This window comes from Paralichthys olivaceus, chromosome 24 (genome assembly GCF_024713975.1).
Source record: "Paralichthys olivaceus isolate ysfri-2021 chromosome 24, ASM2471397v2, whole genome shotgun sequence".
Taxonomy (NCBI): domain Eukaryota; kingdom Metazoa; phylum Chordata; class Actinopteri; order Pleuronectiformes; family Paralichthyidae; genus Paralichthys; species Paralichthys olivaceus.
Window position 1 is genome coordinate 6,136,527 of NC_091116.1, and position 23,954 is coordinate 6,160,480.

Genomic DNA, 23,954 nt, shown 5'->3' on the forward strand with positions numbered 1-23,954 from the left:
CATTAGTGGTCAACAGAGCGATCCATCGCAAACACCACTGTGGCTCTTCAGATAATGGACACACACACACACACACACACACACACAGATCTGAAATGCTTATCCTCAATATATGGTGGGTCAAAGATAAACATGATTAGTGTATTAATTGATTAGTCAATGAACAGGAAATTAATCCTTAATCTTTAATCCCATGTAAACAAAGAAAATATAACAATTAGCTTTGATTTGATTTTCAGTTTCTGACAAACTAAGCAGCCGTTTTTTTTTGTTGTGGTGGTGACTCTTTGTATCTGACCCCAGAGCCGAAGTTTAGGAACCGCTGTGGAGGATAATCCCACCGCACGGGTCACCGGACCTGACTCGCAGGTACACGCTGCATTTACTGAACCTTGAAACAACATCCTGCATGAAGTCCCCTTTCGAAACACCGTTTTTGCCCCAATGTGTGTGTCAGAGAAATCAACAAGCAAAGTGTGTGCAGGAAGAAAGAAACGTCCAAGCAGCCTCAGTGTACAATGGTACAGAAATGTTTTATTGCGAATGAAATACATTAAGATATTAAATTATCAGTGTTTGGTGTTTTTTTGGAGTCTGACCACGTCAGACATGTATGTAACACGGCAGTTAATAAAGCTGAAACACTGACTGCACCCTCCTTGAATGTGTCGTGTCGCCTCAGTAGTATGTCTCCTGTTCAACCCAACCTAGAAACCAAAGGGGACAGAATTAGGGATAGTTTGTTTTTGTTGGATTTTTCACGTCACATTTGGGCTCTAAATTCAAAAAGTCTTCAATTTTGCACTCAGGCCGCGGGGGTGACATCATCCCTTATGTTGCCTGACAGCCATTCCAAGATATCAGAGCAGATTGGAGAGCGTGAGCAAGTCACTTCCAGAAATTTGGAGCAAACGCTGCCTAACAGTTGCTCATAAAATGATGATATCATCCTTGAGGCCTTATATAAACTCCCAGAGAAAAGGCTAAACATCAATGTGTTGGTTCCTGTATCATTAACTGTACAGACACTTCATTAATTCTATTAGGAGTCACTGTGGTTCCAGTGTGTGGAAGCTAAAATAATGTGATTTAGCAGGTTGTTCCTCTACCCTAAAGCTACGTTTTATTTTAAAGGATTCAACACTGAGGGCAAAAAAAATACTGGGCTTGAGTCCTGGTGAGGAAATTCAATGAGCGCAGGGTTAAAAATAATCAGTTAGCTCTGGGCCCCACAGAGGAAAAATATCACTTTCTCAAATTTAGTTTTGACTAAAATAAAAAGCTTTAAACTGTAAAATCTCTTTCATAAAATATGGAAGCTGTTTGAAACTGTCAGTAGAGCTTGTTTTCTGTGTCTGACTGTAACACATTATTCACCATGGATAGGCAATGAGGTGTTCACTGATCTGTGCTGTGGGGCTCAGATGTAGCAGATACACACACACACACACACACACACACACACACACACACACACACACACACACACACACACACACACACACACACACACTGCTGTATCGGAGCCAGCCCTACATGCAGGTTCTGCTCAGCTCTGTGGGTGGAAAGAGGCCTTAACAATGGCAAGGTTGTGGGTTCAAATCCCACTGGGCCCTGCCATCAGTCAAAGTTCACTGATGTGTGTGGCAGTAACACACACACACACACACACACACACACACACACACACACACACACACACACACACACACACACACAGACTCAGGGGGACCAACAGCGCCCATTCTAAATGTGTTTACACCTGTATTTCCACTACCCTGTGAAAGTAGAAGTACGGACTGTGAGTAGAGGTCTTACCGCCTGGGTTGCGTCTGAGTATATATCTTCTGGCTTCATCGTACAGGAAGATGAGGAGGGAGTAGGGGAAGGCACAGAACCACCAACATGGCCTAAAGTACATAGATGAACAGACAGAGACAGACAGAGTGAGTCACAACTTCAAATCTGACAAAAAGTACAAGAGTCCTCCTCCAGGCCTGTGTGAGAGTTAGTGAGTAATACAGGTACAGAGAGTTTAATGTCATTACACTCGGCTGACGTTTCGCTACGAGCACATGAAAAGCTTTGGGGGAAGAACATTAAGCTTTTGGATTTAATTCAGAAGCTTAATGTCGGCGAAATGAGGCTGAGCTGGGCCAAGGATCGATTCTGTGTTCTAAAGTATCGCTCCTCTTTTCTAATTTATGCTTATTGGTTTATTCGACCTTTGTGCCACTTTCTGATCTTGAAAATCAAAAATATGCAGATAAAGATAATACATATTGTGCATGTATACATGAACAGAACCAGGAGAGTCAGAGTATGTAAAGACCATGTTCAGACCTGGAATTAAAATCTGTCCTGAATGAAGAAAGAAAGAATTCATTATGTGTTGGTCTGTGTAGGTTGGTGGCCAAGAACAAATCGACATAAAGAATCTGAGAAGAGCAAAAATGTAGCAGGTTAGAGGACGTCAGCCAAGTATGTGGCCCCGACAAAACTCCGAATATGGTCTGAGTGATTGGATCTCAGGATGCATTTGTGTGCGTTCACACCTATAAGTTCTCGGACATTAATGCCAGGTCTGAACAGTACGGACATACTTAATGAGTGTGTTTTACTCACTTGAGGGGATACATTCTTAGGGCAACGTCCATGCCAGGGCAGTATGACAGGAAAGCTGCCAGAGCGGTTTCCTCAAACAGCCCAAAGATGAGGATGCGATTCCTGAGGAAGCAAAAATAAATAAATTCAATCAATATCTGTAGTCTTTATTAACTGAAATTACAGCATCGTGCACTATTCTCCTGGGAAATATCAACGCAATTATCACAATTATACTTGAATAAAAAGTAGATGAGCAATGGCATTGTTCCTTTTTATATCATTTTTTGGGAGTTACTTTAAAGGACAGCTAATGTCCGTATATTCAAAGGCAGGCTTTATAAGTTGCCATGTGTACGTACTTCATTCCTTGTTGAATGATGGAGTTCCTCCTGGTCTTACAGATGATCAGATCGGCCCACTGGACGACCACGATACTGGCGAAGAACGCCGTGTGGCAGGTGAACTCTACGATTTTTCTGCGCTCGTATGTCTGCGCTTACAGAAAAGAAATAACTTTAGCGCCTCTTCTCTTACTTGAAATCTGAATGAACCACAAACATCACGGCCCATGAAACATTACTGACCCACTGCTGTCCGTAGCTGTCTTCCAGGTCATTTACATATTTGTCGTCCCAGTGCACTCTGATCCCCAATAGGTCCATGGGGAGGAAACCGTTTTCGGCCAGGATGACGAAATATGTGAAGAAGCCAGCTGTGGCCTGCATCATGCCTAGCAGCGGAGATGAGCAATTTTAAATTAGTGCTTCCAAAAGATAAGAAAGTGCACGTATAATATTGTTGACGGGAAAATACTCCGATTCTCGCACTTTGTCGCCCTCTGCAGAGAGAAGCGATGCACAGCAACGTTTGAAGGTGGATTTTTCACCTGACTATCATTGAAATGAAGAAACATTAGGTTTTCTTACCGATCTGTCCGTAAGCGATGCTGATGAGCCTCTCGTTCACCAGTTTGTCTGTTTTGGGGTTTCTGGGCTGCCTCTTCATGATGTCGCTCTCAGCTTCTTCATAAGCCAGGGAGATAGCAGGGACCTGGGAGATGACAGGGAAATGAAAAATATAAAATAAATGAAGACTGAAGTTGTCAAGTTGCAAGATAATCAGTTGTGTCCGCAGTCAAAGAGCTCACCATGTCGGTTCCCAGATCGATACAGAGGATGGTGACGGTTCCCAGGGGCAGAGGGATGTTGGCGATGATGAAGAGGAGGAAGGGTGAGATCTCAGGGATGTTACTGGTCAGAGTGTAGGCGATGGACTTCTTCAAGTTGTCAAAGATCAGACGACCTGATGACGTAATTTAAAAAATTAATATTGTGAGGAAAGATAAAATCGAGCTGTTAAAGCTTTAGTGTAGGTCTTACCTTCTTCCACTCCGGTAACAATGGAGGCAAAGTTGTCGTCCAGCAGGATCATGTCAGCAGCCTGCTTGGAGACATCAGATCCAGCGATCCCCATGGCAACACCGATGTCAGCCTTTTTAAGAGCAGGAGAGTCGTTCACACCATCACCTGTCACGGCCACGATGGCGCCCTGCCGAGAAAAGAAACCAGCGTTGATCAAAGATTTCTAGAAAACAACGCAAGAGATTTCTGAAAGCTTTTAATCCCTGTGTCTTCAATACCTGTCTCTGACAACCCTCTACAATAATCAGCTTCTGCTGAGGTGAGGTTCTGGCAAAGACGATTTCAGTGTGGTACTTCAGTATATCGTCGAGATGCTCTGAGGTCATTTCTTTCAGCTCACCGCCGTGCACGACGCAGGCCTTGGCATCCCTGGAGGGGAAATCAAAGCAGGGGTTAGGAAAACGTCCTGGCTCTGGGAGGAAAGGCGAGGATGCGGTACGGTCAGGGCACAACGAAAAGGAAAAATCACGTGGAATGTGGTTAAGTGAAAAAGAGGAAATTCCAGCAGACATTAAAAGAAAAATGAATGCACCCTCAGCAAAAAGCAAGACCTGCAGACAACTCATCACAAATCTTTGATATTTTAACACATATCTATATATTAACATATATTTTTCCTTATATATAAATATATAAGGAAAAATAATCGAAGCAAATTCAACTGTTAGAGTTAACAGTTTAAAAGTGATCTGAACACAGAGACTAAAGTTGCTTGTGTAGGAACAGTAAAGTCACGAGCTCAGAGCTTCAACTAGATTTATTTGTCTGCAGGGAATTAACAGTAAAAGCCTTTTTGGCTGAATAGTCTGCAGAGCCTTGTTAGCCAACACTGATTCAATTTGACCTGATTGGTTCTTGCATCGGGTTGTTAATTGACAGTGCCACATGTAGAGGGAAGATTTTATAAAACTGGATGAGAGCAGATACCTGGGGTTGACCTCTGACACTGGGACGTTCAGACGGGCAGCGATATCTTCAACAGTCTCGTTGCCTTCAGAAATGATACCCACACCCTTTGCAATAGCCTTGGCTGTGATTGGATGGTCACCTGTTACCATGATAACCTGAGGGAAGACAAAACACTTTGTAAACTTAAACCCATTTTTATATGAAGCGCTTGACGCTTGAATAGAGACAGATTCATACCTTGATTCCAGCGCTCCTGCATTTGCCGACAGCGTCAGGCACGGCGGCACGAGGAGGGTCAATCATGGACATGAGGCCGATGAAGCACAGCTTCTCAGTGGGGAAATTCACTTCCTCAGTGTCGAATGCAAAGCCTTCTGGGAACTGGTCATCGGACAGGCTGTGGTGGCAGAAACCTGGAGATGGCGACAGGAAGAAAACGAGTTAACTCAACCAACTGAAAAAGATGGATGGATAAAGCTTTAGAATTGACTGATATCATACCCAGAACTCTCTCTCCAAGTCCTCCCAGCTCCACGTATGCGTTCTGGAAAGCGTCTTTCATCTCCTCATCCAGAGGCTGCTCTTTGCCTTGGATCATGATGCTGGAGCAGCGGTCCAGAATCCTCTCTGGGGCTCCTTTCATCACCAGCAGGTGCTTGGTCTCTCCGGGGGTGAAGTTCTTATGGATGGAAAGCTGCGGGACAAGAGGAAGGTTAAATTCTAATTTGTTTTTTTACTATCAGTTGTTGTTTCACCTGCAGTGAAAACTATGTGGCTTGCTCACCTGGTACTTGTTGGTGGAGTTGAAGGGGATCTCGGAGACCTTGGTGTATTTGTCTCTCATGCCAACGACGGATCCGCAGCACAGTTCAATACACTTGAGCAAAGCGGCTTCTGAGGCGTCACCGGCCACATCTCTCTGTCGATTGAGAGAAAAACAGTTAGATAGATAGACAAACAATAGATACTTTTAATTGAACAAAAAGCTGAGCACACCTCATTTATTTCTCCCCTCGACTGAAATTGAAACATATTTGCCAGGACTCATTAAGAAATAAATCAATGGGTCTGTTGGGCCACCTCCCTTACATTTCAGAAAAGGCCATTAATTATTTTGAGTGCTTTTTATAGAGGTTTGTAGAGCTGTTTGGCTGCATTGGTATTTGTTGCCAGATCCAAAAACTTCCCTGCCAAGTCATGATGCCAAGATAACTCCCACACAGTCCCTGCATTTCATGTTTCACCTAGCAACAGTGATCAGTTCAACATGATATTTTAAGGAGGGAAATATTCCACGAGGAAGAAGGGCCAATTCATCACTTGTTTACAACCTGGACTGGTTTTTATACCAAGAGCCAAAGTGTCTTCTTTGTGCAGACGAGAAAGGCAGAACCAAAGAAAAATGTTTTGATTTTGGTAACCAGGAAGATCCAGTCAATATTTCACCTTCAGGATGGGAACGCTGCCCTGCTCGGCCAGGAAGACGGCGCGGTTGCAGAGTCCAGCGACTCTGGCCAGGGCAGCCCAGGTGGCTGAGCTCCTGTCGAAGGAGGCGCCGCTCTGGTTCTCTGTGGTGTCCGCCTCGTGGATCTGGTTGTCGAACCACATGTGGGCCACGGTCATCCTGTTCTGAGTCAGGGTGCCGGTTTTGTCGGAGCAGATGGTGGAGGTGGAGCCCAGGGTCTCGACGGCTTCCAGGTTCTTCACCAGGCAGTTCTTCTTGGCCATACGCTTCGCAGTCAGGGTCAGACACACCTAGAGAAGGGATTACTCGGGTTAGTCGGAGAGCTGAGTCACCGTTTGGATCCATTTTATACCCAAGAAACAGCAGGACTCACAGTGACAGTAGCCAGGAGACCTTCTGGCACGTTGGCGACGATGATACCGATGAGGAAGATGACGGCCTCCAGCCACCCGTACCCGAGGATGAGGGACAGGACGAAGAAAGAAACACCAAGGAAAACGGCGACGCCAGTGATGATGTGGATGAAGTGCTCGATCTCGACAGCGATGGGAGTTTTGCCGCCCTCCAGACTTGAAGCCAGGGTGGCGATACGACCCATGACAGTGCGGTCTCCAGTGTTGATGACGACTCCTCTGGCAGTACCTGCAAAGACATTTTTTAAGTTAGATGTAGAAACAGAATAGAAAAGCTGAAAGAGCTTTTGTAACTTATAGTTTACAGCGACTGTTCAGCTTAATTCCATTATAGTTTGGGACGAATGTCACAAAATGAACACTGTAAATAAATCTGTTTTATCCCTGTGATTTTGGTGTCAACCTCTCGTTGTTTACCTTCAACACAGTTGGTTGAGAAGAAAGCAATGTTCCTCGTTTCCAGTGGGTTGTCGTTGGAGAAGTCAGGAGTACGAGTCTGTGGCTCCGACTCACCAGTCAGAGAGGAGTTATCCACCTGGAGGCATAACAATAAAACAAGAAATAAATATTGAAATATATCATTTTGATCGAAAGACAAAAATAGATGATGTAACAGTAAAGCACGTCCGTTCTTTGCTTTATTTCCCACAACATGTTGAGAAACTCTAACCACAACTCCTGTGTTAATAATTACAACATCAGTCATCAATTCCCAAATGCTTTCTGTTAGGCGATTTTAAAACGTTTTTAAAAAATATTTGAGGAGCCGACCTTGCATCCGTGGGCGGAGATGATTCGCAGATCAGCGGGGATCCTGTCGCCGCCTTTCACCTCCACTAAATCCCCGACCACCACCTCCTCTGCGTTGATGCTTTGCTTCTCACCGTCACGGAGGACCAGGGCTTGCTACGACACCAAAGGTAAAATATGTGTTTTTAGGCTTTTTCTATATCTGTTTTTCTAATATTCACAGAAAAAAAAGGAATTATGGGAAATAATTGCAGCTACGTTAGCTAGTCAATAAAAAAACTCACCTGTGGGACCAGGTTCTTAAAGGAGTCCATGATCTTGGAGCTCTTGGCCTCTTGGTAGTAGGAGAAGCAGCCAGTGATGATGACGACAGCGGAAAGCACAACACCCAGGTACAACTGCAGGAAGGGAGAAAAGGTTAGTTCATCCGTGGAGGTGGGGGAGATTTCCACATCACAGAGGGAAGCCTCCTTACGTTGTCATTCATAGGTTCGTCTTCTGAGGCGGCCTGGATACCATAAGCGAGGAAGCAGAGGATGGCGCCGATCCACAGCAGCATGGAGAAACCACCAAACAGCTGGAAACAAAATAACATTTCACAAAATTTCCAGTTTAAGCATCAACAAAGAATTAGACTATTCATTTTGTTTGGATAACATTTGCGACTTTTACCTGTTTACAGAATTTAACCCATTCGGGTGTGGTGGGAGGAGGTGTGAGGGCGTTTGGGCCGTCGCGGGCCAGGATCTCTTTTGCTCTGGAGCAGGAAAGTCCCTAAAAAAGAGACACAAAGAAGAAAATGTTAATCTGTGCATGTTGGCTACAAACACATGCTGACTTACACCAGCCTTGGAGGCAGATAACAGAGATACAGTAACCGTATCTCCTGACGTCATAAGAGGAGGAACCTGTCAATCCAGTTTTGGCCTTTGAACTTGTTTATTGGGGGAAGGACAAAACTGAGCGTCATGTTTCCTGCAGTCACTGTGAACAGGTTCATCTCTAAAGCCTCAGGAGGACATGGCTTAAACAAAAGAAACCACATCCACAAGGAGGGAAATGTTTCCAGCCTCCTCTGTGTAAATAGAAAGTAGAAAATAAAGCCTGTGATAAGAATGTGAGACAGGACGGCAACTATCTACAAACTTGTCTATTGTCCTTTTTGGGATTATCTGCCTGTGGGAAATCATCCCCAGCAGCTAGAATAATTCCTGTGAATCACCCTGATACACACACATATGCACGCACACGATCAAAAACAAATATACACATATGCAGATTGCTCACCCGGGAGAGATCAGTTCCATATTTCCTGTGAAGCTCATCCAAGGTTAACTTATGATCATCCTATGGAGAGAGAGAGAGAGAGAGAGAGAATGAATAAAAATAACCCAAAATTCCCAACCTGCAGACATTATCTCCTTTGAGGATTAAAACATGTCCCGTCATGTTGGCCCCAGGGGAAAATAAAGATGACAAGGCAGAAATCCGCCGTCTGATCAGGATTATTATTGCGTGCCTCTTCACAATCAGCCAGAGAGACGTATGCGTAAAACTAGTCTCGGACTCTGTGAAGCTACGCCAACACCAGCTTCACATGGACTCATCCAAACATTCAGTTTGCTGTGAGCAAACAGCACAATCAATGCCAACCAACTGACACGCTGGTGTTTGTGTGTGACACTTGGAGCTCTACAGGGGTGGAGCCTGCATCATCATCAAAAGGAGAATTTTATCTCCTGAAGTGTCGGTTTCAGGTCAGTTTTGAGTGTTTTTTTTCATTTCCGCCCTGTAGAAATCTTTTTGTTTTGAAATGAAAGAGTGGGGGAACATGGATCTGCATGTGAAAAAAGAGAATCTGACACATCCTTGCCTACACGGAGTTTTCTGAATAACGCCTACAGCCGGTGAACGAAGTGATTCTTCCAATATCATTAGGATGATCTGCTGATGATAAAATTGGACTCCCACCTTCCATTTTTTTATGCTGTGGAACAAAGAAAGTATTGTAGTGAAATCTTTACACAAAATGCTAGAGTGGAATATGCCCTCACTGGTTTCTGTGGCGATGAGCCAGTTTTATCTGGTGAGTTATGGCTACTTTCTGATATTAGAAATCAGTGATTGTCTAAATGAATGAGGGAATGAATGTATAAACACATAAACTATCAGTTCACAGTGTCCCATTATATCAAGTACAAGTTCACTCTGACCTTATTTAAGTTTCCACTGTGTTTATATATAGATACTATGTGAATCAGATGATTTAAAATGCAAAGTCATCAGCTATTAGAGAGTCAATCGAGTCCCTTTGTCTTTCTGTGCTTACTTTACAGTAAGTGCAGGAAATGGGTGGAACATCACAGCTCCAGCCTGACACAGTTTTGCATTTTAACAAAGCTAGTAGAGTGTTCCGTACCAAATGTGCCACACATAACGTGTTGTCCTCTGCTCCAACCTACTCCTGCTTTTTTATTTCCTTCTTCTGAAGTCTGAAAAGGAAATTCCTGCACTAACTGCGATTCTCCGCCACATTTGGATCATGTTCCGCTGGATGAGCACACTCTGACCAGAGTTGAAGAAATTATATTCCAGATGCCAATCGATTGATGAAATGTGACTTTGTATTTAATGTTTTCAGCTGGACTTAGCCCCATTGCTTCATGTTGCTATGGAAATAGTTTCTATTGTCTTACAGTGGACTTTGAGGCCTCGGGTAATAGTATGATGATGGAGTGTGATGGTGCAATAATGATTAACATGTCTGCTTCGCTGGCTCCATAGAGATCCATAACTATCTGTTATTATCCTTTAACCACAGTTCAAATCTGAAAACTTGAGGACTATAAATGCAAGACAGGAAATAAGTCTTGACCTTTTTGGTCCCTCCCAAAGTCAAACTCTTCTAAAAAAAAAAAAACTTTCTGAATATGTACGTTGCACTTATGACAGTGGGGGGGCACATCACAGACAGCGCCCGCTGTTAATTGCAGTCAATGATATGCTAAGTCAGCGAGGTTATGGCAGACAGGTGATACGGTTGCTATGGCATTGAGATGTCCTTCAGCGGCGGCAGGACTTTGAGAGCGAGTTGAGACATAGGCAGGACAATAATCATTAATATGTCACCTAGATGGGAGTTTTATTACCTAATAACCTGCAGCACACGGTGACCTGCTGAGTGACATTGGGCAGAAAGTAATACAAAACTGCAAGGGGCCGTATGAAACTCTTATTCTATTGTGGTTGTAGTTTTTTAAAGTTACATTTAGAGCAGCATCCCAGTAAAGCGAATGACCTTGTGAAAGTCACTGAGCCGTATACATCTACAAAACATCACATGGCATTATTACAGAAAATTCTAACAATTCTTATATGATCAAATCAAATAGTTGTACGTTTTAGCAAGACTAGTTCTCTATTGCCTTGTTAGTGTTTTGAAATGAATGTGAGACCTGAATCTGGCTCCTTGTAACCTGACCTTGTCAAGGACACAATCCTACTGAGGTTTATGGGCGCCCTGTCTTTTAAATAGACACTTTAAAGGTCATATGACAAACTTCTCCTCACAAGAAAGGAATTAAATTACACATAAAACCTTTGAATAAATGTTTTTCTCTGTTTAAAATGCCACCGCTGCACATTTTAAACGCAGAGTTCTGGTGTGAAAGTATTCGTCAGCCCCTTCTCACTGACTTGAGGATGAACTAAAGCAAGGGCCTCACTGACCTTGGGAAATAACCTCGAGATTCACACTCAGAAAAAAGCTGACACCAGTGGAAACTGGTTAACCACTTATCTGCATGTGATATGTCAAACCAAGCTAAAAAAACTGCGTGTGCAAACTTTACAGCTCTGCAAACGTCGGTGCATCCAGACGAGCAATGAAATAAACCTGCTCCACCAATAAAACTAAGCGCCAGAGGATAATAGACGGATGCAGAAAAAGCTCTGGGTCGTATGTTTTTTCATATGACAAAAGAACCTCTCACCCAACACTTGAGCGTTGAAAGCCACTTTAGATGCGTGTGATTTAGATGTTAAGTACAGCTCTGAACTCCTTAATAACATGTGACTGCACATACAGTGCTGTAAGCAGCAATCTTTATAAAATGCAGGGCAAACAGCTACAGCACATCTCATGTGACTTGCTGTGAGGTCAAAGCTAAGGTTTGTGTCAGTTGTGACTGTATCATTGCTGTGACCAATGGCAGTTGAATACAGTGACCAACAGCATTAATGTGGCCTGAATGAGGCATTAGGTGTGAGGCAAGCAGGATGGTAAAGCTGCGAATCTTATTATCTAAAACTAACTAAAAATTAAGATAAAATGTTTTGTGTGTGAACTCACCAGGTCGACTTCTTTCTTCAGGTCGTCCATATCCTTCTTGTCCTTCCCTTTGCCTTTCTTGCCTTTTTTGGCCCCATCGTCTGAGGTTGCCGCCAGTTTGTACTCATCTTTCCCTCTCTGGAGTGAAGAAAGCGAGACAAAATGAGTTCCTGGAGAAGACTGAGCACACGAGGGCAAGCCTGCCCTGAAGCTTCCTCTTTTGTCGCGTCAACGTCAAACATGCTGTAAGAATTTCTAAGAACGTGAACAAAGAATTCGAAAGGTTTCCTGAAAAAAAAAGTCCTATACGCATGTGCAGGAATTTTGGAACTAAGGTACAAAGTACTACAGGCAATCCACAACTCTCCTGTGAAGCTTAACCAACAGCTTGTGACGAAACCTTCAGCTCTCAGCTCAAAACTGGGAAAAACACAAAACCATGCTAAAACATAAAGACTCTCGCTAGCAGAGGAAAACACGTGACAAAGCTGCATTACTTACTCCCAGTCCCATGGTTGCAATTCAAGTCTGAGAACGGTCAATTGTCCAATTGTATTTTTAAATTGCAACTTTCCTACTCCGCCTCTCTCTCTCTCTCTCACACACACACACTCTCTCTCTCTTTCTCTCAGCCCAGCTGCGTCCTGTGTCTTCCGCACTCCCCAGCGCAGTGAAGATAGGTTTCCTCACGTTACAATACCTTTATATGCGCAACTGGCTCACCTGCCCAGAGAGGAGGAGTTTGGGAGAGGGAGAGAGAGGGAGAGAGAGAGGGGTGGGGGTGAAACTTGACGGGTGAGTAGTAGTGATGCTGGGGGTGGGAAGGGGGTGAACTGCAGGGGGAGGAAGGTAATAGTGGAGGAGGAGTGTGAGAGAAAGGGGAGTGGTAAATCTTGTGTCAACTTCCCTCAACGTTGTTTTTTTTCCTAACCACTTTCCCTCTTGTTTCACTCTTAAGTCTTTTACCTTCACATGCAACAGGTGGTTTGGATCAGACAAGTGACTCCCTGTGCATGTACTTCCTTTTCATGGAAGAATGGAAAACAAAAAAAATGGGTCAGGATAGCGGAAGAGTGAATGACAAATAGAGATAAAGCTTGAGCTTGAAAGGTGAAAGTCCAGTTCTGCAGGTGACTTGTTTGCCAAAAGCTGAACGAGCTGCAGGAATTTGAATAACAAAGTCTGAAAGAGAGGGAGAGAGGTTAGCGGCTGATTAAGACGGCGCGGGAAAAAGAGGTTGTTTGCCCGAGGAATGCAAAGGGAGGAATCCTCTCTGTCTGAGGCTAAAGCTTTCTGTGAAAAGAAAAAAAGAGAAACACCTCGTAATCGATTTTAAAGAGATTTCACCTCAGGAAACGTCAAAAGAGCAGTGGTGGGATGTCTTACACAACTAAACCACAGTGTGTTTCATAGATTCATACTGCTCTAACAATGAATGAGCTTAAAGAGGTCATTGGCCTACTTCCTGCAACTCCTGTTTCATTAATACACATTAATCGTCCAAAGAAAAACATGAAAAATCCGTTTTGTGCCGAGCCTCCTGAGCGTGCAGGTGAGATTTGGGTTTCATGTCTGATCTCGGACAAAGTTCAGCTGCTGCTAAGCCCTGACACGGATACAAATACATATTTAATCGGTCTTGCAGAAAAAGTTTTGAGTGTCCTTGAAGACATGCTCAGGTTGGGGCAGAAAAACCGTAAATGTGCCCAAGATGATGATGTGTACCTTTGTGCACGAGGTCAAAAGGCTCCTCTGACCCAGTCTCAGTGCTTACAATGTCATCGCACATCTATGGCGGCCACCTGTAGCACAGCCTGGAACCGAAGGACATACATGACCCTGAAGTCCCTCATGAAACCAAGGAGTGCCTTTCCTGTTCATTGAAACCAACAGGGAGGAGGAGGGATCGTCCTTGTGGGCTGGCTGGCTGTGTTTGTAGTAAACTTCCAACTGTTTATAGTCACTAGACCATGCAGGGAGGCGGAAGGGGGGGCAGTGATGCAAAGTTGAAGATTGAAGGAAGGTTGGGGGAAGGTAGAAACGTGAGAGTGAAAACCGTCAGACAGAAGAAAAGTATATTCTGCTGTTTTAGAGTTTCGCAAAATCAATGCAGCCCATTTTGTTGCTGCTTGATCAGCACACAGGCCGACGGGACCTGTTGCACCGCTTGAATTAAATTTGCCCCGATTCTATTCAGGAAAATGAAATGGATCCAGGAGAAGGAGGAAGGAGGTCGGTGATGTAAGAGGCAGAGAGAGTGGCTGGGAAAAGCCTCGAGGGGACAGTTCAACCCAAAAATAAAACCTATTTTTTCTTTCACCCAGACTGCTGTGTGTAGTTTACACGCACGTAATCGTTACAGTTCATGACAGAACCCAACGGAAATTGGTTTGCAGTGAAGTAACTCATTTGCTTCTCGCCACATCTGGGCAGCAGCTATAGATGTGTATCTGTGCAGCTGCTGACGACCCATACTTGCAGTACCTGTCTCTGAGGCCTCACAATGACACAGGGCCACACCCTCTATTCAAATGCATTCTCACACAAACACACACTGAGAATATCTGTTTACACTTTCTCCATTTGGTGTTGAACAGTATTTGGGAAGTCTACCTCCCACGCAGGAGCGGTTTCAGTCATGCATCGGTAAAACCGCAAAAACCTCTAATGAGCCTAAGTGGCACCCTCACAGTTTTTCCTGCGACGGATGGAGGTTTCAACAGCGTTATTAACATAGTATAGGTTCTTGTTTAACCCCAAACAATGTTCTGCCATATATAAACAGTGTACCAACTGACGACTTAAAACATGGCCTTTGGAATGTCACTGTAGTCGAGAGTGCAGGCGGTAATAGTGATATTATTAGAGAAAACAGCTTAGTAGCAACTGACGTAGGATAACTATTGTTCAAATAGAAAAAGACTTGTTCTGACTCAGCTCTCATGGTGAATAGTTTGGGTTGTGTGTGATGAGGCTTTGAAATATCTGTCCTTTCAATGTTATCAGAGTCCGGGCAGAGGTAGAGATCTCAAAAGCAGTGAATCCTCAGAATGAAATGAAAATATAATAACCCTTTTTTTTATCTCAATTTTTGCATTCATTTTATAATGTTCTGCTGCAGAGAGAATTCTCCCTGCAGAGCAAAAAATCTTAAAACGTCTTCATTTAATTTAAACACTGAAACCCGTGGCCCCCCTATTGTTTGGGTAAATGTTTTACTCAGCAGGTTGCCCTTGTAGCATTTAACCTGCCATGAACTTTGGACCGAGTAGGACACAGAGGCCTTTAAAAATGTTTAATAATCAAACCAAAATGCTTTTGTGTTTTAATTTTAGTTTTTTACAACTTGAAGGAAGTGCAGCAATAATTGACAGATGAGTGGCAGATGGATTAAAACAAACATTTTTGCATTGGCCACGTGCAGCACGGAAACATTTATATCCCAGAGATGCTGCATAACTGAACCCGTGTCGACTTGACTTTTAAAATTATTCCAAAAGCTGCTTTCAGATCAGCACTGATGTCCGAACATTTACGAGTTCGCTCCAGACACTTTCCAGAACTTCTCCTGTCAACTTGGAAAGACAACAACTTAACTTAACTTAACAACTTAAGACTTTTTTTCCACAATGGCAGACGTCATAGTTCCGGACATTTTTCTGCTGCAAAAAAATGTCTGAGCTAAATTTTCTGGACCAGTTCATGTCTCCTACAAACTTCCTTATAATCTTTTGGTGACAGGATAAATTCATTAGTCGTGACTTGGGACATTAGGTCTGTTGAGCTACTCGTCATATCTACTTTAGTGTTGCAGTGAATGCCTGAGTTCATGTGAAGAGAAAATCTGCCTTGTTCCTCCTCCCTCAGAGGAGCCTCCACAGACAAAGAGCTACTGTCTCCACCAGCAGCCATCACAAGATTTCAACTACGAAACCTGTGACTTCAGTTGCTAGAGTAACAACCATAGACTGTATATAAAGAGGCAACAACCCATTCAGATTTTTACTCTTTTGGGTTGATTTTTTTTTTAATTCATGGATTTCCCCCTTAAGGTTTTTACAACACAGGATAACTTGGGAAGAAAGAGGGCGTGCGAAATGGGTCATTTCATGTTTTGATTCAAACTGAAAATGGTGGATCACTCCTTTCAGGTTGGGATCGAGTTGTTGCAAGTGAGGGAGTTGAGGTATTGTACAATGAAGTAGTAGTGCAACCGTTGTGGGGAAGCTTTCGATTTGCCAGCCGATCTATGTTCCAACCCTCACGGAGGGATCAAGGATCACGGAGATGAACGTAGTCAGTGGAAGTGATTCGAGTGGGTATGTTATTTTGTAAATGAAAAATATTCAAAGACAGGAGCCTTTTCTCTGCATTTAAATGTCCCGTCACTGTGGAAAAGGCGTCTTTATTCATGGGACACTATCCCACACAGTCACCCTTTCACTCTTGCTTCTTCTAAATGACCTCAGAGATCAGGGCTCGGATATACAGTCCTCCACATCTCACTCTTTTCCTGCTGCCGAGGGAACTGGCCGCGTCAAGCTGAGAATTGAGATCGCAGCAAATTTAGAAAAAAAAAATACAGACAAGTGTGGCAGCATTCGAAAGAAGGACCCGCCTTATACAATATATATAATAATATATATAATATGTAAATAACGAGCTGCTAAACTATACAATCCTGTTTTAAGGAGATTTGGAGGACATATGCTACTGACTTTTCCATCGTGTAAATCCGAGCCTGTATTACTCAAACCGAACAGGATGGAAAAGCAGTAGACCTGAGCCAGGATTGTTTCCCTGAGAATAAAGCTTGGAAACACGCAGTGTGCTGGAGCGGGTCCCGGTCAATGCTACTGCTGTCCCAAATTTTAAAGCAATGGCTGGTGACACCTACGATTCCCATGACAGCATCGCTCTGACGCACACTGTTGTTGCTAGACACAAGGTTAATTCTAGCGTTGCTACTGCCAGCAGAGTTTTCTACTGAGCTCCAGAAAATAAAAAGACATTTTCTTCTCCCCAAAAAGAAAAATTTCACACACAGGCTTGAAATTCCCAACTTAGGTGCTTGTTAAGTCTGAAAAAAAGGAAAAGGAGTGGAATTTTTCTACAGACTCTGTCTCCAGCATCGAGCTCATCTCAAAGTTAGTTTAAAATTCAAACTCATTCTATATTTTGGTTTGTTTGGATGTAGATGGCCAAACTGGTCAAACATCCCTTTTGTGCAAAGACAAATTGCAGATAGAGGAGAAAATAGGCAGTGTTGATACCTGACATGTGACTCAATCAGCCCCAGTCTTCTCACTCGTCTGCTAACCGGGGTGTTTGTGTCAAGGTCTGACATCCTTCTCCTGGAGGGAAAAACACAGATATAAGTGACGACAGAAAGAGAAAACAGTACATGATTTCCCAGGCTGGTGCTGGCAAAGAGAGCACTACTTCAACTATTTAGAAATAAAGTGATTAGCCATTAAATTTCTCTCACTTTTAATTGACTAATAATAAGTCTGTGAGAAAAGATGATCTTCGTTTGGAGATGAGCATTTTCTGCAAAATGTGAGGAATCAGGAGTGAATAGAAATAAATGAAGAACCATTAGGAGTCAGAAGGGAAGCGACCCGGTCCTATGACCTTCTCACCCTTAATGGTGCTGTTAGTCGATGTCATTAAGATGCCATTTCCACAGCTAAACCCATGACAATTCTACATGTATTAGTGGAGCATGACAACTCTACATGTATTAGTGGAGCATGACAATTCTACATGTATTAGTGGAGCATGACAATTCTACATGTATTAGTGGAGCATGACAATTCTACATGTATTAGTGGAGCCAAATTACACAAAATTAATTCTGCTCACTGCACGACCAAAAGCTCAACTTTCTTCGACTCTGATTTGAACTTTCACAGGTTATTTTTTGAACTAAAAGAAGCTAGACAAAATAACTATTATATAATTAAGTCAAGACAAGTTATAGCACTCTGGTGAGACAGAAAATTGTCCCTTTAGCTTTTACTCAAAGGAAAAGAGAAGTGAAAGAGAGGGCTGCAAAGACAGAACAGTCCAGACAACACACAAAATGACCCCAAAGAGATTCAAGTGATTCAAAGATACAAAACAGAAACAAAAACACACAATATGACCAAAGAAAGTACTAAAAACACACGTAATGACCCCAAAGAGACTCAGAAACTACGACAAAGATGCAAAATAGCAACAAAAACATACAAAACGACCCCAATGAGGCATGCTAATAGATGCAGAATGACCACAAAAATGAATAAACAACCACAAAAAAGATGCTACATGGCCACAAATAGACGCAACACACCCACAAAACACACAAACTGACACAGAAGAAGCTCAAAACTTCCTTAAAAGAAATGAAATAATCACAAATTAATAAATAACACAAGACAGTATGTCTCAGTGATGCACAATGAAAATGAATTCCACAATGAGCAAAAATGCTGCCCAGAGAAAAAACTTCAATCATTAAAGTTCAAGTAATAATGTTTCATTATTCTCTCACTACTACGAATGGATTTATGACCTCGTTTAACAAAGGTCAGAATGTCATTGAGAAAATGCTTAGTGCTTTGGTTCAGTTACTTGTTGAAATAAATCAGATACATTTAAATAAACTGGATTAAGACAGCGAATCCGCCCGTTTCAACATGTGCGAGGACGACAACGATTGAGTAATCGCTAAGAGATGTATGCATCGCTCATTCAGACCACACACACACACACACACACACACACACACACACACACACAGACACAGATCCTGGACATCCCTTAATCTGGCCAAGGATTACAGCTGCAATTAGAGGAATGAGAGAGAGATGGAGGCAGGAGGAGAAAGAGAGAAAGACAAGGTGAGAGATGCACTTTCGTTATTCTAATTATTGTGATTGACGGTATGATTGTAAGGTCACATTCAAAGCTGCACACAAGTATTTTTAAAATTAAGTTGCAGAAAAGGTGAAAGAACATGTGCAGATTCAAATATCAGCTGCTGTACAATGAAATAAAGTCCTACAGGTTTTTGCAAAAGGAAGGATTCCTGTAGCTGCAGCGCTCAAGACACAAAAACACAAAAGTCAATCATCTCACCCTGGAAGGCTCTTACCAGGATTCCTCATAACTTCATGTTTATTAAACTCACGAGAGAACAACTGTGCATTCGGCACAGGCTTCTTCGTGTTTTTACTGTTTCTGTGTTTATCTTGATCTTGATATTGAGGCTCATCCTGTGGTGGAAAGAAGCAGGTTCGGCTGCCAGCGTTAATTATAACTCTGGAATGGAACAGTGCGTCTCTTTTGCCTAAGGAGAGTATGAAACCCCTGCTGAGGACGGCTGGCCTTTCGTAGATACCAGGGCAGAAATAGAGACAATCCTGATCCATGATACAAATAAATAAATAGCAGGAGCTAGGAAGCACTTTTTCAGACCTGGATAGGTGAGTTGAAACAGAAACTAGTGAAAGACTGAATGAGAGGATAAAGAGTCACTGTTGGCAATTCCACCCCTACTCACCCAAAACCTTAGCAACGGCAAGAAAGAGTCACTGTCTCTGCTCACGCCATCTCTTATGCACTCATGCATGCATGTATACCGTACTGCGTAAACCCCAGTGTGGATGCAAATATGAGTGAGCCCTGGAAGTGAATGATGCGAGTATGGTTTTCTGAACGTCTGGATGATCGTGTAGAGAGCGAGAAATCATGTTGAATTGAGGATTAGCATCAGAATTCTGCCTGAGAGCCAAAGGTCACTCACCTCTCGCAACTCCCGCACCCATAGCTCCAGTTTAGCCTGTGCCACCTACAGGTCCTAAACAGTAACTGCAGCAACACTCGGGCCACCTGTGGGCAGCGAAAGTTACAGCAGCATTGTTTTTAGCCACAATGAAGCCAAAATATCGCAGATACGTGTGCTGCCATCTTGTTTTTGACATCATTTGAAGTCCGGAAGGACGGTGTAGAAACGACATTTCTTTATAATTTAAATTAAATAATCGTAATAAATGAAGGAACTAGTCATTAAATGAATAATTCAACATAAAAAAGATTTGACTTCCCTTTATTTAACGATTCCCAAAAGTAAATTCAAGCTACGGCTGTATTGGCAGAGGGAGGGCACACAATGAAAGGACACTCATTCGTAAAATATGCTGAGTAACAGGGACACAGACTAACAGTGAAAAACGAGTTCCACGCAAAGGTGTATCCATACAACTACAGCTGAAGAAATAAGGCTGCTTGGATGGGAAAAACATTAGGGATCATCAAGAGCATGCTGCAGATCTCAACCTACACTAAACAGTTTTGGCTGGTTTGTCCCTACAGATATGATTCAGTGACACACGACTCAGTTACGCACTCCTCCATCTGTTTGCATGGGAGTGAGATTGATTCATGTGAGTCTTTAAATGACCATCAAATATTGCAAAGCGCTGAACTCGTGAACTCCCGATAAGACGAAGGCGTTGCATAATTGCCTGTGCTCAGAACTCTTTCCTCCTCTATCAAAAAGTCAACATCTACAGCTCTGGGTTTACTTGACGCAGCAGGTTGTCATTAGGACTCGCCATAATTGTAAACACACTGCTGCTCATTCATTTCGGCTGCCACTTCCAAAACAAAACGACATGTAATTGACGCTGTTAAAAACCAAGATTATGTTTTGCCTGAAGCTGAAAAGGGCAAATGTGTGCAAAGTTGAATGTTTATTATAATCCGAACACTCAAATAGGACATAAAATCCCTTAACAAAACCAGAAGTCAACACGACACAACTTACAAAGTAAAAGTACAATTTGGGCACACTGACGTATAGCCGTGTTTAGACATACAACATGTCTCATCAATGCGTCACTTCAGGCCTGTCAGCGTTCCTTCATGTCAGCCGAGGCAGAGCTGTGGTACATTACACATGCACTGAGAGAGGATTTCCAGAATAAACTCCCTGCTGGTAACTGCTATCACAACCAAAGCTGTTTTCACTTCCCCAACAGATAGCAAGAGGCAGGACCAATGCTCGCTAACTGGGTCAAAGGTCGCTGTGTTAGCAGTAACTTTTCAGACTAGGAGAAAAAAAAAAAAAGAATGGATGAATACATGTGTAAATCAAAAGGGCAAAATTGGGCATGTTCTTTCTTAATCTTGTGACATATGAGTGAAACATTCAAACCCAAGGCCCAAGAAATATGCTTTATGTCCTCTGGATCATTTTCTGCACATTATCCAAATATTCATTTCGATATTTGGCATCTTTAAAAGTTTGTAATGACTCGACCACCAGCATTATCCTAACTGCTGCAGGGTAGAAACCTCAAAATCCCAGTGTACTGGACTAAAGCTGAAGGTTGTACTACTTAGGTGGACTAAACTAAACTGAAAGAGAAATAATTTGATTTAAAAATATATATATATATTTTTCCTTCCATGTTCTAACCTTTCTTCTGCTGCTTTTCTTGCTATAGGCTGCAGCTTCCTCATATTTTCCATTCACCTCCAGGTACAAAGTTTAGAGCAGAGGAGAAAGTCAGAGGACAGACAAGAGGAAGTTGGAGAGGGAGGAGTTGAAGAGACAGAGGAAGGGGCCGCAGGAGGAGGAGGAGTCTCCTCACATGACGATAGTGGCATGTCTGCTTGTCCTTGAAAAGGACACCGGCATTTCAAAACAAACGATTCCATTGTCTTCATATCTGTCCGCATCTCCCTCACTCTCTCCTTCCTGTGTCCTTATCTCTCTCGCCCTCTTTCTTTCCCTCCGCAGCCTTTTCTTTTCACCCCAGGAAACTTTCCGCTCGTTCCCGGAGTGAAAAGTTCTAAACAGACGTGTTGGTGTTTTACAGCGTAGAGAGGAATTCACTTCAATTCCTCATACACACTCAGGCCCCCTCGTCTTTTGGAGTTTTCCGCTTTAACACTGCTCGTACGAGTTCTCACACACACACACACACACACACACACACACACACACACACACACACACACACACACACACACACACACTTCTACCCTCTTCCCCTTCATTCTCATAACCATCCTGACACACACACCTACACAACACACACACCCACACAGAATTCCTTTGCTGACTCCTCCCCCTGGGGCCCTCACAACTATCCCTCGTGGAAAACTACCAGTGTGCACACACAGACGCACACACACAGACGCACACACACAGACACACACACACAGACACACACACAAAGACACACACAACGAGATCTGTGTGAACTGTGGACAACAGAATCATGGGAAAATAGAGAGAGTGTGTGTTTGTGTGAGAGAGAGGAAGGGAGATGTCATGAAAAAAAGAGAGAGATAGTGTTTGATGATTTTCATAAACTGTGATGAAAACGAAGCAGTTGTAAGTAAGCCTCCCACTCTTCTGCCCCCCCCCCACACACACACACACATGTGACAACACTAATATTTACACTCCCACACCTTGACTGATGGTTAAATGGTCACAGATCCTCGTTTGTCTTTGCACAAGCTGCAGAGACAGAGAACATAGCCTCTCCCGTCCAAAGCAACACCACCTCCCACTGGACCAAACTTCCACTGACCTACAGTAGCTGTAGCTGGCTGGTGCTCTGCAATACAAAAGTCCATTTTCCCTCTTTTTATAACTGTAATAAACTGCTGCTCAAGGTTCTTTCAAGTTGTGTATTTTATGTTAAAACACGAAAGAAAAACCTAACAATCATCCAGCATTAAAATAGGTAAGTTAGGTTGGAATTAACAAAACCAGGAGTTGCTTTATCCCACATCCCCACAAATAACAGTTTATGCTTTCAACCCATAATTAGATGATTAACTACATGTGGGCTCAATATTTGTTGTTCTCTTCTTTCTCTCCCTACATCCCTCTTTTCTTTTCCATGCACATTCTCACACTAGCTCTCTCTGCTGTAAAATAAATCACCCATGAAGTTGAGGGAAGTCGAGCCTGAATTCGAACCGTTCAGCTGACTGGTTGTGCAACATGTGCGGTAATAGTGACGTATATACACCAACTCAAGCATTTCCTGAGTGTGTGTGAAGGTGGCTGGCTACCTGTGATTAGGGTGGTATGATGATGGAATATACACACACGCACACGAGAGGTTAAGGGGGAAGGGGGTATTCACAATGACCAGGGTAAACAGCAGGTAGATAGCACTAGAGAGGCAATCCATCGCACCACTGTGACAGGCTGGCTCCTGACACACACACAATAATCGAACATGTTGTCTTTAATATCTAATAGGTGATAATGTTTAAAGAAAGTTCATCGTAGAAGTAGATAACACTGATGTGTGCCAGTGCAGATCTGAGGGGGGTTGAGATGAACACATATGCAGGGGATGTATGTGAGAACGCAAATAACCGGTGCTCCTGATATTTTCCAGAACTTTTCCTGCAAGCCAACAAGTAAAATGTCTGGATAATCCCAGAGTGAGTAGGAAAATGTTGAGTGGGGGGGTTTATGATGTTTCAAACGCATAGAGGGAGACATGTCAAGTTGAAAATCATATTCAAGAGCTTTTGTTTGTACAGGCTGTGAACAAAAAAATGTGATTTCCGCCTCCTGCATGCTCTACCCAGCTGCCACCCCTCACCTGAATGTTCTGGACATTTTCCTGTTGTGAACGCGTCTGAACCGGACAATCTCTTGCCTGAATATGGCGTAGCTGATCGGAGGTTTTATTTCAACGAATGCCTCCTGTTCAGCAGAAAGTAAAAACCTAAGGAGACTGAATAGAGGACAGTTTCCTGGATGTTTCGCCTCATATTTGGAGTCTAAATTCTCCTTGTTGTCTTTCACAGACAAGTCAAAAAAAGCAATATAACAGGACGACCTACATGTCTATGTATAATCCCATAAAACTTTATTCCAAATTACTGTGGTTCCAGTGTATGAACGCTTGAATTAAGTGATTTTGCATCTTTTCCTCAGCCCTAAAGCTGAATTTTGTTTTTAGGCCTTCAACACTGTGGATGTTTGAGTTTCAAAAATGAAAATAAATACCGGGCTTGAGTCCTGGTTT

At 43.0% G+C, this 23,954-nt stretch overlaps 1 protein-coding gene across 2 annotated transcripts; it reads right to left on the reverse strand.

The window, feature by feature from the left end:
- Positions 1-508: 508 nt before the first annotated feature.
- On the reverse strand, positions 509-17,187 carry LOC109640219 (sodium/potassium-transporting ATPase subunit alpha-1). 2 transcript variants are annotated; one of them, XM_069520737.1, is made up of 23 exons: positions 17,169-17,187; positions 11,917-12,033; positions 8,853-8,912; positions 8,238-8,339; positions 8,041-8,142; positions 7,850-7,963; positions 7,587-7,721; positions 7,233-7,350; positions 6,776-7,044; positions 6,384-6,692; positions 5,722-5,856; positions 5,439-5,631; positions 5,175-5,350; positions 4,956-5,092; positions 4,247-4,397; positions 3,987-4,155; positions 3,755-3,909; positions 3,534-3,657; positions 3,192-3,337; positions 2,967-3,097; positions 2,626-2,727; positions 1,819-1,910; positions 509-707 (listed from the first exon to the last, which is right to left on the reverse strand). In XM_069520737.1, exons 2-23 carry the CDS (start codon positions 11,944-11,946, stop codon positions 679-681), a joined length of 2,979 nt encoding a protein of 992 aa, XP_069376838.1. In that variant the 5' UTR covers positions 11,947-12,033; positions 17,169-17,187; the 3' UTR covers positions 509-678. The 2 variants fall into 2 exon arrangements, with proteins under 2 accessions (XP_069376838.1, XP_019959649.1); XM_020104090.2 differs by lacking the exon at positions 17,169-17,187 and adding an exon at positions 12,397-12,712.
- Between the last annotated feature and the right edge of the window lie 6,767 nt (positions 17,188-23,954).

What these genes read in the sequence shown, in the direction of transcription:
- LOC109640219 (XM_020104090.2), bottom strand. An exon ending in ATGGAACTGATCTCTCCCGG is followed by an intron (nt 8,340 to 8,852) that starts GTGAGCAATCTG and finishes TCTCTTTTTTAG; the next exon opens with GGACTTTCCTGCTCCAGAGC. An exon ending in ACAGCTACGGACAGCAGTGG is followed by an intron (nt 3,098 to 3,191) that starts GTCAGTAATGTT and finishes CTGTAAGCGCAG; the next exon opens with ACATACGAGCGCAGAAAAAT.